The following is an 18143-nucleotide window of genomic DNA, read 5'->3' on the forward strand; positions in this document are numbered from 1 at the left end:
ACAATAGCACAGAGCATTTAAATGACGGTTTGAAAGCTCAACTGCAGCGCTGCATCAGTGTTACTGTTACTAACTGCATGGCTCTGCAAGGCTTTTACTCTGAAATAAATCCAGAAATGGAGCAAGACTCAAACAAAAAAACAAGACTCATCACAAGACTCCTCCCATATGAAGAAGCTTTTGCACTAAATTGTGCATCAACGCAATTACAACTTTTTATTCTCATTATTATTATTTCTATAACATTAAAGACTATACAGTGCAGTAAATAAAGACATATGTATAGACAGATCTATAAAAGACACTCAAACAAGACACTTTTATGACGATGTTAGGTTCTGTATGCTCCCTATAAGGCGCCACATTGATCGAAGCCTCCTCATCCATAATGATCTAGGTTGTAAAATAATTAAATACATTAATCATCCTATTTGCAGAGTTTATAGGATCACTATTAGGGTCACCTTTCCCCCAGAAATGTTCTTTTCGAATTGTTTACCCGTGTGAAAGGACAGTTGTCCGGAAATGTGGATTCATGGGTGTTACTGGCTGGTGAAGGATCTTATTTGATTTTGGACTTGTGTTACCGAATGCCTCTCTCACCACACAATGACATCACCGGACAGGAGGCGTTATTCAAAGTCATTTACAGCACCAACTGTGCTTCTAACCTGACGTCTGTATGGATCCCGCCCAATCAACACCGTTCTCCATACATCGAGCTGCACAGCAGCATGCTGGCTTTGGTCACTTCAGGAAGACTGACTGCGTTGACATACGTCTGCGCTCTCTCCTCTCAACCCACCGAACCTTTTGTTGTTATCTTTCCTGTCTTTTCATCTTGTCTCTCTAAGAAGTGTTTACTGGGCGGATCATTATAGAGATAAACAGAAGAGCACTTCTGAATGTACAGAAGGAAACCCAGCTGTCTTTGTCACACTGGATCCTTGTGATGAACTGTGGAAAAAAAAAAGCAAAGACGATGCATCAGCCTGTTTGCATAGCGCACAGAGCATGCTATTGTGGTATATAGTGCAACATATGGCACTACCAGTGTATGATTAACTACTGCTTAACAGCCATTACACCAGGTATGGCTTTTAATGGAGTCACTTCTCCCCTGAAACAAGTGAGCCAAGCCGGATTGTAAATCTGTTGTAACCTTTAGAATTGCTTACGTGTTGTTGGTATGCTATACTTGCCAGTTGCCTTTACAGAAGCTCTACTCGATATTCTGTGTACCAGTATTTTTTTGTACGATGTGTAAAGATGAAGATGATTGTATTAACCTCCCATGTCAAATAGTGTAAGTATTCTGTTTGTTTTTTTATGAATATGAAACCATGAAAATTATTTCTAACGATCGCGGTGGGCCAGTTATTTTGCTTTAAAATATAACTTTTGTCAAATTTAATCTGCCTTGTTAACTGAAGAGATGTATATTAATCAGAAGGCTGTGTGTAAAATCTTAAATTATTAAGAGTTTAACTTTGATTGTTTCATTTTTATTTTTTTTACATACAAGCATATCATTATCCGTTTGTATTGGGTATTGCTGCTTTATGTACTTTTTGAAAGAATATACAGTTGACTGTTATTATTTTCAGTCTTTCAAGTTCCCAGCTGCCACAACCGAAAACTGTTTATAAACATAAATTATACCAAAACAGCGGCATCGAGTGTCACATGCTGTATTGCAAGTAACCCTTTTATTTCACCCTGAAATGCATTTCAGGGTGAAATGAAGATGAATTAAATAGGCATTATTCTGTGCTTTGAAACGCCGCTCGCTAGCAAATTCTCGGCTGTGATAAATAAGTAAGTGCATCATGTCGACTGAGCAACAGACTCACTGATGCTCTAGTTTTCATCCTAGTGGAAGTGAGGTTATGCTCCTGGGCTCTATCGAGCCCTAATTTCAAGCCTCCACAAAGAAATCCTCCACACAATGTTGAAAACCCATAGTCAGTATATTCTTTTCACATGTTTGAAGCAATTATTTTCTAACATGTATGTGTTTAGAGACATTTCTCAGATCTTACTTTAACTCCTTTAACATAAGCACACAGTTTGAAAACGCTCCTAAACTGGGCTTTTTCAGAGAAGAAATTACATTTTCCTTATCATGTATGTAATGTTTGTAAAACTCCATTTCCAAGATTTGCTGATTTTACATTAAAAAGCAGGGGACAGTTTTTCTAACCAACTTGTGTTGGCTAAATATAGCTTAATTACAGCTAATAAACTTTCAAATATGAGGAGCCTGCTTTTATCTACTTGTATTTTATTGAGCACACATTATATTTATTCCCAATGAGATGAAGAAAACCAACAAACATTTTCTGGAACAAAACATGATTGGCATTAAGACCCATTTTACAGCAGGCCACATGTACAGAATACACTTTTGAGGGTACATTTAAATCAAATGTATTTAATGATGTCCATGATCTGTACACATGCCACCAAAGAATTTTCCTTTTTTTTCATAACTTGTGACACAATCATGACTTGTAAATGGCATTTCTCAATTTCTACTTTATGGGCAACATTCTGTATCACAATGCATATATAAAAAATCCTATTATTAATGGTCTATGGAATAAAATGTACTTCTGAATCTCACTGAATGCTTTTTTTTGTTGTCTTCAAATAAAAGTATGTCATTCATTCTCAACCTGAAACACAACACCGCTTTTCTTCTACATTTAGAGATGAGTAGTCCAAATGACAAGTAATACAAATTATTTATGAGGATATTATCAGAACATATATAAGCAGACATAATTGAAATTCAGCAACCATCAGTTTGAGGCTGGAGCTTGTTTCCCTATTAATCACTAGTTGTCTCCTGGAATTTGAATTTACCACTGTAAATTCAGAAATTGTAATGTAAATACTTGCTTAAAACTATGACAATCCTCCATTTTGCAGCCATATGGTGCTGCATCAGCTCAGTGAGTGTATGTGTACTTGGCTGTGGATTTATATGTTGCAGCAGCAGATATTTTGATTTGTCAGAGCAGTAAAAGCACAGGAGTAACAAATAACATTAACGACAGCTCTGGTTCAATTCATCTGTCACAGTATGATATACCAGAGAGGCAGCATGCACAACACCATCCCCCTGGAAGTGCACCTGTAGAAACCTGTACACATGTAGACATGCTTGGCAAGATAAATGTCCTCCATGTCTGTGAGAGAGGTGTAATGGTGTCTAATGTAGACTTGATTGTTTTTTCTTGACACTCTTCCATATAGGACATCCTTTGAAAATCCAGAAAACCAAAGGGGACAAAGAACGGGAACAATTATGTACATTCTTTCATCATTTTATCTGCACAATGCAGGATAGAATATTATAATAATAATATTTTAATAACAGGCCCTTTTCATAGCAGCCATTTTGTCATGTCATAGCAGGGTAAACAAAGGTGTAATTAATTAATTAATTATGGTCCCAATCTATCTATCCAGTGTGACACAGCCATTCAGTGAGTCGGCATGCACAAAACAAGGCCCCTGGCTCACCTAAATGGAATAGGGCCAGAATTAATGTTATTAACATACTTTTGTAAGCAAAACCCAGAAATTAGCGGTGCGCTGGTTCCATCCACAAGACGGCAATGAGATTTCTCCATTGCATTTTAACACGAGTTTATGACACGTTTTGTTCTCACAAACAAACACCACTTTTATGATTTTTGAGGCTTGAATGCAATCGACAGAAGTATATAGCGAATGTTGGGTGATAAACAAACTACACCACGATCGCATGAGTACACACAACGAGGCCAACTTTTTAAGACCATTAAAAGCTTCATAATACACAAGAGGAGTATTTAGTGACATATTTCATGCCGTAAAACAAAACTTTAAAATCTTTAGAATAAAGACCTTATTTCAGGTATCTAAACAAAAACATTAACTTTGAGACGAGTGAAATGGAAGTTGGAACATTGCTAAATCCTTTCTGGGATTCAGGACTAATTCCTGCAGCTCTATTACACATGTGGTTACAATGGAAGGACATTTCAAAATGGCTGCTGCTATCTTTTTAATTCTAGAAACTTTTATTCTATGTCAAGTTTAAAGACTGAAAATGAACGCAAGTCATGTGACATCCTTTGCTCCTCCCTATTCTAGGGAGTGATTCTAAATTATTAGGCCAGCTCAACAGCAGGTGTGTTTCATTTCCAGCCTCCTGCTCCTCTCTGACCCTCGCTCAGCAAGTGGCCACGTGCTGGACATATGGTGCCTACGCTTTACCAAGTGTTGTGTAGGGGAAGTGAACGAGGGCAGGAAACTGGCTGAAACCTGTTTCCACACCATTTTTATATTTGACACTGGGATGCCTTGATTCTTTGAGTAATTTCCGATGTCATGAACCAGGCTGCATGGCCATGACAAAAGAAGGGTGTATACACACACAAAGGAGTAGTTTAACAGAAATGGGTTTATTGAATTTAAACACAAACTAGGTAAACGGTGGCATGTGGAGTCAGTATTTTCAGTAGTGGAGGGGTGTGTGTGCGTGTGTGTGTAATGTTGGATAGTGCAGAGACAGACCATCATCTTGAATACCAACCAAACGGGTGCCGCTAATTGGCACAGGTGTTCCCACTCTCCTGATGACCCTCTGCCACGCCCACCTGCACACCTGCAGGGACAACGAGCAATGGCAGAGAGGGTCGTCACACCGAATATTAAAAGTTTGAGTCTTCGCAGAATTTAACTTCAGATGTGTTCAATGCGCATGCAATATCAACCCAGACAATCTGTGAGGTCACCAGGGATCCAATGTGCATGCATAGATGTGTGGCGTGCATGAAGAGCTGTGAGAGAAAACGTCCCTAGCTCGGTCTCAGGGGGGCGTGGGCGCATCGCTGCATGTATGTCTGCGTACATGCCTTCAGCTCCATCCTGTCGGGGAGCCAGGCATTATGTTATTGGAGTTGGCAGCATGATTGCTCCTGTCACAGCGATTATTATCAAGCGCCGTTGAATGTCCCCTCTCTCCGCAGAGACAATACCCTCATTCAGACATGACATTGGGAAGCTGCCCATGTCTGTTCGGAAAGCTAATCAACCAAACTGAAGTTAAATGACCTCATATTTCAAAGACTTTGTTTGTATCAGAAGATCCCCCCCCCAAAAAATGTGTTTGTTTTTTATCCTACAGAAATGTGATACTATGGCCCATTTATATCCCCTGTAAGGAACTTGCTGTTTGCATACTGGAAACAACAGATACCTTATTTACAAATGCACACATTCTGTTCATTTTTTTTCTTTAAATTCTACATATTTGATTAGGTTTATCATCTCATTACGATTCTGCACGTGCTCACTTTGTAAATATTTTGATTAAAAATGCGTATTTTGGAAATCCTGTAATAATGTTTGAGTCCACGCGTAACCGGCATGGGCTAAATAATGAGATTCTGCACTGCATCTGTACTTACAGGAAATGTAATGCCTATTCATTTGAGAAAGTCACGCAGTGCTCTGGATGTCGTGTTTATCTGCTTTCAACTGTACAGGCTGTTCAGCTCCGAAGGCTCCAGGAAAAAGGCCAAAGGCCAGGCAGAGTCTTGTTTTATATTTGCCCCTGCTCGTGGATTTTCTCAGGTCATAACCAAAGCCTTGTGTTAACCAGCTCTTTACTCAGCGTAGCACATGACCAATGGACAAAATAATGAGTTTTGAACAGCAAATAGAAATGCAAGGAGTGAGATTGTAAGTTCAGAACCATGCCAAATCCAATTTAAATCCCCCCAGCGTTGATACCCCTGCAACTCAGCACTGTCATAGAGCAGCATTTTCTTCAGGCTATTTCACACCTAGATGAAAGGCGAACCGGATGCCATCATCTGACCAAGAGGAACATTGCATTTTGCTGCTGTGGTTCACAGTGGATCAGGAGGATGAGAAGTGGATGCTGTAGTGTAGAGAGAATCTTAGGTATGGTGGAGAAATTAAAGTCCTGCATTGTCATGAGAAAACCAATAGGAAACAAGCCAGAAAAACAACAACTATTGGTTGAGATATTGTACCACTATGCAAATGAGTCCTTTGAAGCCGCATTCACCTCATTACTTTGTCTGCCAATGAACCAGCCACCCAGCAAAAGCCGGCAGTTTGAAAGCTGACCAATGAACCTCCTCAGTTTGTCCTCCGACTAACCAGCCATCACTTTAACAATCCTACAGGGTGTAGTTTGTTTTTACTTCTCTATCTACCTCGGACGCCTGTAAATTGAGAATGGCTCCATCTCAGGCAGTTTGTTTAAATCACTGGAAGTATTGCTGACTCATGTTTTTACAAAGCCATCATTCAGGAGGACTGTGGGGCACCGAAGCCATCCAGTCAGGCAGTATTCCCATCCATCCACCTGATTTCATTACCCTTTCCTCCAGCCAGTGCTTTGCAGTTCCCAAGTCTGCTCATTAAAAGATCGGCTATCAAAGTTTGATTATGCCCCTGTGACTATTATTTTACCATATACGTAGCTGCCCAAAAGTGAGAAAAGATTACATCTGTGAACAGTGAATATACTCCTATTTCTCGGGCAAGGAATTAACAAATTATGGGAATAAAATGAAAATATTAGTGTTTTTTCCTCAGGCTGTATTTACCACATTTTATCAAGATATATTAAACAAATTTGCCAAATAATCCCATAATTTGACAAATAAATGTATTAATTTGTCAAATACAATGTCCAGTGTGCCATGTGTCAGCAAATTTAGCTAGCAAGTTGATCAATGGGGAAAGGTACCTCAAGTAATGTTAATAATAAGTAATAATTTTATAACATTAAATATTTTATAAAATACATGTCTTACAGCAAAGAATGACTGGACATAGATGAATTAAAACGCCTCAATTACCATGCTTAATCAAGCTAGTTAACAATTAACTGGCAAAAACTAGTAGATAATATCAAGTGTACTTTTCTTTCAGCAACTAACTGCTGGTTAACTGAAATATTGTAAAAACAAGTACTAAATATACTCATTCCAGAAATATAATCAAAATGTACATGAAAGCATATATTCCTTTGCCTCAGACAGTGCAGTGTTGGCTGCCCATGAGATGGGAGCATGCACTGTGCATGCAGACCGTTTATTATACATGAGCAAGCATAATTATAGTGAAGACCTAGAATTTCACTCACTGAAAAAGTGGAGCACTGACTTCTTGGACCATCTGCTAGTACTTATAACTCTTTATTGGACTATTTGTCCAATATTTTAATGAAACATTCTCAAAAAAGGCACCAACACCACAATCACAGCCAAGCTGGTAGCTAGTGGCTATGACAGCGTCCACCTGTCAATCAAAGCAGAGATACTCAGCTTATAAGTCATGTCTTAACAGTTGTTTAAGGAAACATATTGGAAGGAAAACCTGAATCACAAATGTGGCTGTGGGTCTAATAAAAGATGCAATTTAGTTGCATCTTTGTAATGTAAGAGTTTGTCTTTTTGGGACTTGACATATTAGAGACTCAAATTCGGGGCACCGGATGTCAGCCTCCACCTCTGCAGTTATTATTCTTACTTTAACTTGTCTCTCTGCCAGATTTGTGGCAGTCTAATTAAAATATGATGGGGTATTATTTTAAAATGAATCATTCCAAAAAGAAAACTAATGCTATTAAAGTAATACAAGTCTGTAATTTCCCAAATGTTTCCCAAGTCTCCATTTTCACAATGATAAGAAGCAAAGAACATTGGACTCAAAAATAGACCGGTTAATAATAATCACAATCAAACACACAAATGGAGATAATAGAAAATAGAAGCATAATGTATCAGCACATCTCATTCATCCCGCCTTCAATGTAATTTCTCCTCCTTCAAGTATTTCAAAAGACTGATGACAGACATATAATTGTGTCTTTATTCTCATTCAGAAGCAAATCCCAGTCTGCTGCCCTTATTGTGCATTCAGCTTCTCTTATGCCAAGGGACTGGAAAAACAGTCTGGTTGTATCCTTCAAAACACATTGAACTCCTAATTTACCCATAAAGATTGAATACGTGGCACTACAGTATCCCACAAACATAAAGGAATGGAAACTAATCAAGGCTCATAAGATCCTCTGGGCACTCCAGCTTTTTTCTCTATAATTAACCTCTGATGGCATTGTTGTCCCTTACTTTGCTTTTATTGATTCATTATCACTGCAAACTTGTTGATCGTTTCTGGATTTTATATTCTATTGTAAATGTAATATATTTCTATTCATTGCACTGTGTTGATTGTTGTGATTTTCTAATGTATGCACCACCCGCCAAGACAAGTTCCTCGTATGGAAACATACCATGGTAAAACGGTTTCTGATTCTGTTTTCTAGTTATTTCTTTTAATTGCTGACTGGACACATAGAAAACAGAAACAGTGCCACCAACATTTATGATCGACCCGTTTCCAACGTGCCCCATAACTGATAACAGAAGCCAGAGTCAATTTTTCATGTACACCTTGCCACAACGAGATCTAGAGGGGGGGGGGGAGCTGTAAATATTTCACAGTGGCTCTAGTGGGACCACAAGCAGTAATGTCCTTGTGTAAAGGCAGCAAAATGTTATAATGATTTAATGTATGAGGGGTTTATGTACAATATCCATTAAGGTAGTCTGACCCAGATGTGGTCTACTGTGCACAACCCCACCGCTAGCTATTACTAGAACTATTGCACCCCCTCCCCCCCTCCTCTTGCTCTCTGTTGTTTCTAATGAGAAACAACAAGAAACAGGAGCTGACTCAGTTCAACAAGCAACATACTGATAATTAAAAATTGTAGGGGGAAAAAAAAACTGGGAAAAAGTCAGGTAATTGTCCCATCGAGTGACTGAGTTGGGAATTAGCTTTGACTATAACAAAACATATCAGATAACCTTTACAAAAATGTGCACCTTTCTTGTCTTCTTTAAATCTTTAGGGATGAACACACTCCATAAGCACTCTGTACGCAAGATGAACAAACAACAACCTAGGAAATGTTAACATGTTAAACCAAGATGAACATAATAATACGCATAATAATACGCATATATAATTACCCGCATTGTGTCAGCCTGAGGGACACACAGCCAAATAATCAATGAAACTGTCCTTCAAAATCTGTTATTTTTAGGTTTGTTTTATTTTCTCTGTGGTTCTCACCATTACTAGTAATTGCCATTAAAATCTCTTATCTACTATTATTAAACCGTGTACAACTTGGTGAGGCAACACTGTACATAATCGTCATGGCAATGCCATTAAAGCACATTTGTATATACATTTGAGAAGCGGAACTTAAGTTCCAGGCTTTGTTTCTCACCGGTTCATTGTCAACGGGAAAACAACCGGAAGTCATCGTTTCATTGCTTTGCGACGAACGAAGCGAAAGATTATTTACATCTTCAGCCTTCGCTCTCAACTCCTTACATTTGATCGAGTAAGTCTACTTTGCATTTGAAAGCTATATGAGAACTCGAAAATACATATTCAGCTAAAAGAGCAATTTTAAGTGACGGTCCGAGGATACTTTTGTCCAGCTAGCATGAGCTAACTCCACGTTACTGTAGCCGGAAAGCCATTGAAAGCAACGTTAGCATGCTAAAGATGCTGTGTTATACTAACGTAACATGTTTAGTAATAGTATGTTTAACGTTAGCATCCGAAACGTTTAACATTAACTTTTAATGGCTCAACGCGAGGGAGCTTTTTACTTGAATTGTTCGATTATATTGAGTGCGTAGCTCGCTCAAGCACACAGCAAATGGTTCATTTCACAATGACTAGCTAACTTTAGCTAGGTATGTAACGTTAACTGTTAAAACTAAATAGTAATAGTCTCTTGCAGGGCTAAAATTCAATTAGTTTGCCTCAGCATGAATTTATGAACTGATATTGCATCTAATTTTTCTCTAGAGCCTCTGAGACTCATCTCAGCGAGAATGACCGACAGATACAACATCCACAGTCAGCTGGAGCATCTCCAGTCTAAGTACATCGGTACAGGACACGCCGACACCAGCAAGTGGGAATGGCTGGTCAACCAGCACAGAGACTCTTACTGCTCCTACATGGGACATTTTGACCTGCTCAACTACTTCTCTGTTGCTGAGAACGAGAGCAAAGCCAGAGTCCGCTTCAACCTGATGGAGAAGATGCTCCAGCCATGTGGACCGCCATCAGACAAACCCGATGATGCCTAAAATACACTCGAGTGAGCTGTGGATGTTTTTACAGGATGTTTGTGCTTTTTCTTTTTTATTGGACACAACTTGATTTACTATTAAACCTATTCAAAGTAACGCTGTTCTAAAAATTTTTTATCATAAAACTGGCTCTTTTTTACCCTGCCACCACTTAATGGACTGTCCAGTTTCACAACAGACGATACCTGGACATCAGAGCTTTACATTGATTGCTTCTGGACCACTGAGAAGAAAAAAAAGATCTTAACATTTCTTAGAAGAGATGATGGAAAAGACAGTGGTGTACTTTCATCTGTCAATTATTGTAATAACGGATGGAGTTGTGTTCTTAGTTGAAATTTCGTTTTGATTTATTAAAATTCACGTGTTACCATTCAAAATGTAATCATTTCTACGTACAGATTAAAGTTAGACCAGTAGAAAGGGAAATATGGCTTGGGGCACCACCAGTAAACGACAGCTTTAGTACTCTCTTTGGTTTAGGTTGGCTTCAGAAATAATACAATCTATTTCTCAAAAAAGTCCCTTATTTTTATGATGGTAGTGTAGCACACACATTTTCCATAGGCGTTCAGTGAGGTTGAATCAAAAAGTATTCATATTAAGTTGCTCAGTGACCACTCATGTCTAGAGATGGGTATCGTTTGGGTTTTTTCCGATGCCGGTGCTAAACCGATACTTTTAAAACGATACCGGTGCCTGAACTGATAATTTTTTATTGCCAAGGCAATTTTTTTTCTTCAAATTGAACAATATTATTAACTGTTTAAAGTATACTATAGATATAAATAAATAAGTACATACAAAACACTTGACTTCAAACTACAGCTTCAAACCTTTTAACTTCAAACTATAAAAATATATATTTAAAAAAAGAACAGACACCAGTCCAATCAGGTGGCCTGATGGGACCGTGTGCAACAGAACTCAGACACTGTTGGATCCTAAAACTGCTGCTTTACTGGACTACACGTCATCATTAATATCAACTGGAGAGATTTGTTCCATCAAGCCGAGGACGGACGTTCAAAAGCTCGTGCTCGTGTCTCCAGCGATCTCTGTGTGCGCGCACTGTGTGTGTGTGAGCGCTGGAAGCCCCGCCCCCTCGAGCTCCGCTCTGCATGCAGGCAGACAGAGAGCAGAGCAGCGAGTGTGCTCTGATCCGGGCTATTTTAATAATCGTTTTTAGCGTGCGGGCACCGCGCTACCTTTTTAGTATCTATATACCGTGCAACTTTACAGAGTAGTGTAAAAAAAAAGGATTTAAATCGGCTCAGGCACCGGAAGGAAGCACCGAAATCTGCGTTGCTTTTCGGTCCGGTAGGTACCGGACGTGTTGGACGTGTTGATCTCACTTTCGTATTTAAGTGTTTTTTAATTTACCATCTATCTGTCAATTTCATCCGTGCCTCTAATGGCACAAATTAGGCAAATTCTATTGTATGCGTGCAATATTGTTATATTATTCCATCTCAAAGAAAAAAGAAAAGGACATAAAGTAACTTCAAATTATTAAATGAAGCTTCAACGTAAGCATAAGCTCAGACAAAGAAATCAACTGATTAGAAATGTGGAAACATTTGATCACTATTAACAATTGATATAGAATTAACACAATACAATCGTTTTGTATGCATGTAAAAAGTACTCAAAGTTAATTCAAAATAAGGCTTAAAAGTCTGTCTAGGACTAGAAAACAATTTATTTGAAGCTCAAGAGCAGTGCAAATTTTATTGATAAAAGGTCATTTGGTACATGCACATGTATGAAGTCATATTTTTTTTGCGTCGACATCTATATTCTACAACAAACTTGATGTCAGTTTGGAATGTATAAAGCGCAGACTAGAACATTAAAAAGCTCTAATATAAGCGCATCAGCTGCATGTGTATACACTGTACACTGGTGTATTTTAGCAGTGACTTGCATTTGTTTGGCCTTGCCGATTCAACAAACTCTCCACCTACAGAGTCTCTCGCACATGCACCATACACGCACACGCACCCAATCATCCACCCACACTTTAGAGTGCACACAGATCAGCTGTGCATGACTTGTCCTCACATCCTGACCACGCTGTCTCGTTATGTCTGATTGCCGAGTAAAGTTATAAATTGCTACGTATTTAACATGAACTGTCTATTTTATGGAGAACAGTTTATACCTAAAATCAAGGGAAAAAAAAAAAAATCAAAGAACGCAATTTGAAGAGGTGACTGATTTTCATACATGATCTTTGTAGTTAATGAAGCTACTAATTACGTCGTCTGGTTCTTTTGAAAAGCAAGTGATAGCAATTAGATTCCAAAGTGCAAATTAACTTCTCAAGCAGCGGCACCGGTTTAGAAACTGCCATGAAACAGCTCATGGCAGACATTAACAAAATTATTCCACTGTTGAATTTGAATCAGTGCCTTTGATCAGTGGTGTCAGCTTAATATGCCACCAGCCATGAGAAAATTATTTCACAATGCAAATTGCCTCAGGGTGGTTGATGTCGAGTCGATGTTTGAAGTTGCAGCCGTTGCAAGGCTTTTGTCTGGGCTCAAGTGGGCAGCAGACAGAGAGAGAGAGATGTGTGACTTGCTGACTTAAGGTGATTTATTGGCGCCTGCTGCCAGCCAAACACACACACAGACACAGACACACACACACAAACACAGACACTTGGTGGGAAAGGATGCTATGCATGACTCATTGTTGGATTGAGAGACGTGTCAGTGGGTGCCAAAGAAGTTCTTGTATTGCACATCACGTGTGTGTGTGTGTGTGTATGTGTGTGTGTTGGAGGGTTACTTAGTGGGGTAAGTCCTTGCCATCTGTCCTCACTGTGAGAGTCGTGAAGACGACGCTGCCAAGTCAGGCATGGAAGCAGCGTGAAGTCGGACGGTGCGTGTCGTCACACACGCGCGCGCATGAAATGCTTGACTTGTTCTCTCTGAGCACATAAATAGACGTCTGCTCCACAGTCTCCAGCTACATTAGTGGAGATGGACTTTTTAATGGGAATAAGCCACGTAGGTGTACTTTGATTATATACTTCAATACCCAATTTGTAGGAGAAGCACTCAAGAGAGACCTCCTCCTTTTCAATGTTTTCTCAACAATAAGGAAATATTGTGTTAATCTACTGATAAAAGAGCAGATCGGAGACATTATTAATTAGACTGATCAGGATGACTTGTAAATCCCTGCACACCTCCAATTTGTACGTGAAATAATTCTGTGCCAAAGTCTAGAATGTTCTATAAAGAGTTTTCATACAGCAAAGGGAAAGAGCAGTAGATGGGAAACAGCTTGTTGTTTTCCTTCTGGAGACTTTCACAATGACTAGAAATACTGTGTCCTGCCTGCCAACAAGCACACCACAAATACTTTTACAGTACAAGTACACTCATAATACACAAGTTATATTTGCAGTAAAAACTGATCATGAATGAGGTGAAGGGAATAAAGGTATTGAATACCCCACTAAAGCCCCAAGCAGGCGGCTAGACTATGATAATTGTGAAATAAAATGTCTTTGTTCTTTCTAAGTGCATGCTAAAAATATTTAATACTTCCATACTTTTTCATTTCATAGGATCTGGTTTTGAGTTTGTCGATCCAAATCCTAAACACACAAAACAATAAAACTCAAAGAAAAGCACAGCAGCTGTGCTTTATTATATCCTGAGTCCAAACTGGAACCAGCAAAATGTGTCTTAACACACAAAACTAAATTGTCTTCCTTGTATATTTGCAACGTTGTGCTTGCAGGGTAATGACCCAAATACAGAATTAGGTTTGATAATGGATCCCCTTCTGCATATAACCCATAACTCTGTGCTCGACTCTGCGATATAGGATCACATCATTTTAGCCACACTGGCGCAGCTCGAGGGATTACGTGTCACTTCGGTCCAGAAGGATTTAACACAACTATCGGATAGATTGCCATGAAATCTTGCACAGTCATTCATGCTCCCCAGAGGATGAATCCCAATGGTAATCCTCTGACTTTCCCTCAGCGCCATCATGAAGTTGACACTTGTTGTAGGTATGAAATAACTCAAAACTTTGATCATTAAATTTGGTACGTTTGCTATGAATAATCATTTTGGATATGCGAAACCTTTTCCTCACCCACACTGTTTACCCCATTCCCAGAGGTACTCAAGCTGAAACCTACAGAGAGATGAAGTTCAGCTCCACGTGAAGCATTTTAACTGTACTAACGTTTTATTTTCGCTGGTGAGGACCCATCTCACTGGTACTGAGGTTAGTGAGTACAGGCCGCTTAAACATCTCGCATCTCAACCCCCACTGCATCGCTCTAATCTCACATGGCAGTTCATTATCACCTCACCTCTGGGGCCACTCAGGAACCTGCAGTGCCTTGTTAGTGAGGCAATTAATTGTGTACCTACATGTTGCTCATTAAAAGCTATAATTAGAGTTGAAACTGCAATGACATTGTTGCATGTTTGCATTTTTAAATGGTACCTAATACCTTGAGTGACATCTCCCAATGAATAGCAACTTGCCATCTCTGTGTTCACGCTGATGAGGGCATCTCGTTTGGCTCTCTGATTACACAGGACCTCAGTCAGTCGGGGAAAAGGTCCAGGAAGCACATTCTCCCTCGTCAAATATGAATGCTCCCACAATCCAATTATCTGTGCCCTTCTCTCCGCCTCCTGTTTTATCCACCTATCTGCCTTAACCCTCCTCCATTGTGCTCCTCCACTCTTTTCTTCCACTTTCTCTCTCCATCTCTACTGCGCAGATAGGCTTACCAGTGGAGTGGAAACATCCAAGATAAAACACACCTTCACTGGGGGAAATCACAGGAATTATTTCTGTGAAGAATCCCGTAGAGCGTGCCTGGCGCCATTTTTAGTAAATGCAAACAGAGATGGAATTATGGCCCTTGAGAGAGGAAAGCCAATGCCTGCTGGGTCTTTAAGATGACACACTTTGTGTCTCCTCTGAGTGGTTTCAGAAGCAATTTTGTGCACTGACATATCCTGTTTAACTTTTTGAAATAAAGGTCGTCACCACCCGCTTCTTACAGAGCAATTACCTTTTCATGACATTTCTGAAAAGAAAAACAAATTAAAAGTGGATTTAGTTTTAGATTGTTTTTGTGTGCAAAACTTTCAAGTTTAAGATAAAGGGGATGATTTACGTAGTGGATGTGCTGAGATGAGATAAGTGTGTGAGAGAGAGAGCAGGAGGTTTATGATCACTGTGGTCCAGGAGGACATCTTCCAGGTATAAGCACCAGCTGCTGCAGTTATCTCGCTCTCCAAGCTGCCCTGCTCTCCTCCATAAAACCGATTATCACCACTGGCGATCGTGCAAGGGAGCAGCAAAGGTGGCAAAAGGCCGTACATCATAAGCAAACCAAAAACTTTAATTCACACCTTTCCTGTCACCAAGATCAGGAAAGGTTTTTCCAGCCCACATGTTCTGTAAAATTAATTCCAAAGGCAGCAGGTTATCAGAAAAGGCCTTTAAAGTTGAAGGTGATTCACGCCTCTGACTGTCTCTCATTTCTTACCATCTGTCTCTGCAATCTACATTTCCGAATCTCCTGGATCCTCGTCTCCTTCACTCTCCAGCTTTAATTTCCTTGTCCCCTTCAATCCATTACAGCCACATCCTCTTTAAAAGGCAAGCTCGTACTCTGAATGAGGCTGAATAGAATACATACGGCTGGTACTTTAATACTTACTTTTACCTCGCTCAGAGGTTTAGGGATGCTGGCAACACATGCATTAGGATGCCACGCACTCTGAGACCACACAATCTATTTGGCAAAATGTAGTTTTAATGGCACAGCAGAGTAAAGTGGTTTGACTCTCAGTCCTCTTTGTCACATTGCATTTGCAAATTGGTGGCTGAAGATGTATTCAAATATCCCTGTTTGGAGAGCAGCTATTAGAGCTACCAGAGTCTTATTGTGCATTTGTCAAATTAAACTGACATGCATTACGACATGCAAGGAGATTATATTATTTTGTTGCATCAGAGTGACTTCCACTTGGTTTTATTGGTAGTGAGCCACAAGTGTGAAAAGACGGGTAGAGAAATATAAACAGACCAGTGTTGATGCCCTTATTTTAACTTCAGTATATAGTGATACATTACTTTAATTGATTTGACAAAAAGAGAGAAAGATTAGACATTAATAGCACATGTGTCTGCAACAGCTCTGTGAGGCTTTTAGCTCAATGCTAACATATGTTCACAATGACAATGCCAACATTCATCTGATTTAAAATGTTCATAATCATAGCTTCATGCTAACATATGCTAATTTTCTCTTGAAACAACGCACAGCTGAGGCTGATGGGAATGTCATTAGCTTTACATGTATTTAGCAATGAATCAAGCGATTAATTAAAAAAATCCTGTGATGGTGGATGTTGTTAAAAGTCTGCATGAGGGGGCATGAATGTCCTGGCAATCCATCTCATAGTTGTTGAGACATCTCTCTCAAAACTACAACTGCCGTGATGGCACGGGAAGAAAGTTCAGAGGATCACCGAAGTCACAATGAACGTTTATACTGAATCTCATGGCAATCTAGCCAACAGTTTTGAAGATATTTCAGCCTGCACCAAAGTGGTGGACTGAGTGACAGACCCTCGTTCCCCTGAGACACACTGAAATCCATATGTGCCATCTCACTTTTAGCAGATTAGTTTGTCCTTTTGTGACCTAGAGTCTCAGTGAGAGACTAAAAGCATTGCAAGGTTCAATGCATACTTCTTAAGAGTCATTATGCTATCATCCTCTACAATTATTCAAATTCAGGGCACGAGGAAGGTGATGAGACAAGCTGTGCTAAAGGCTTTCTTCATTAAAAAAAAGAAAAGAATAATATCCTTGAAAGGCCACTAATTGCCACACTTTTTAATTTCCAGACAGGCTATAGATTTCTCCCATAGCTGTTTTTGTGACATCAGTGGGGGACAAAAAAAAAGGAATTGGTGCAGCTTTTAATTATTTCAGGAGATCTGAAAGGAATGATGTAATGTATTTAAGATTAAAACCATACTAACACTAAGCGTCTATCGATTTTATGTCTCTGAATAATGGTTTAGGAAATGTGGCCTTCAAGGACTCTGGAATCTGCCTCCCAAAACCAGCTCCAGGAGTGCTGCCGGCCACAATATAATAATAAAAAAGAGAGAAGGATAATTAATGAAATATCATGTTTTCTTGCAGGCTTGTTGGGCATGTGTAAATGTTTTATCTGAATTTATATAAAACAAATCACAATACTCAGGACTCTACCTGTTTGCATCCATATTACTACTGACACACTTATATTTATACATTCCTGTGTAATATGCTCAAGCCTATTTTTACTCCAGTGGTTAAATTAATACTGATCATACAACGAGAAATAAACAAGAGGACTAAATAGAGGTTTTCCCATGATTCTTTATATACAAAAACCAATATACACAGTTTGGACGTAACAATAGCTGTTTTGGGGATATATGACATTATCCTATGACTTCAAAGATAAAAAAAAAAGAAAAAAGATCAATACTTTTCAATGACTTTCAATGCATTTAAAGCTGGAAGGTTTATATTGTGACTGACACTTGTGATCCCGAGCAAATCATGACACCTCACTGTGAATTTCACATGATCTAGAAACAATTACATGTTGAAGAATAAAGGCTGCAGGGTCAACAGCAGCAGCGGTCTGATTATGGCTCTTTGATATCATTTGGAGGGGTGGGTGTGATTTGTGGAAGTGATAAAGGAAATGTAAACATTTTCATGGTGGAGGGCTCCACTGCTGCAGCAGCCACCGGGAAAAACAGGTGTCAACATATCTGTGAATGCTTTTTAAACCAACTCAGCTGGAATTTTTAGAGATATCTTTTCAAATAAATATAATGGCAGGAATTGTATCTT

At 39.2% G+C, this 18143-nt stretch overlaps 1 protein-coding gene across 1 annotated transcript; it reads left to right on the forward strand.

Moving 5' to 3' along the window:
* Window positions 1–9362: 9362 nt before the first annotated feature.
* On the forward strand, window positions 9363–10314 carry sf3b5 (splicing factor 3b, subunit 5). The gene is made up of 2 exons (XM_079229577.1): window positions 9363–9454; window positions 9931–10314. The coding sequence occupies exon 2, from the start codon at window positions 9957–9959 to the stop codon at window positions 10215–10217; it is 261 nt and encodes an 86-aa protein (XP_079085703.1). The 5' UTR covers window positions 9363–9454; window positions 9931–9956; the 3' UTR covers window positions 10218–10314.
* The last annotated feature ends 7829 nt before the right edge of the window (window positions 10315–18143 follow it).

This window comes from Taurulus bubalis (genome assembly GCF_910589615.1).
Source record: "Taurulus bubalis genome assembly, chromosome: 14".
Lineage (NCBI taxonomy): Eukaryota > Metazoa > Chordata > Actinopteri > Perciformes > Cottidae > Taurulus > Taurulus bubalis.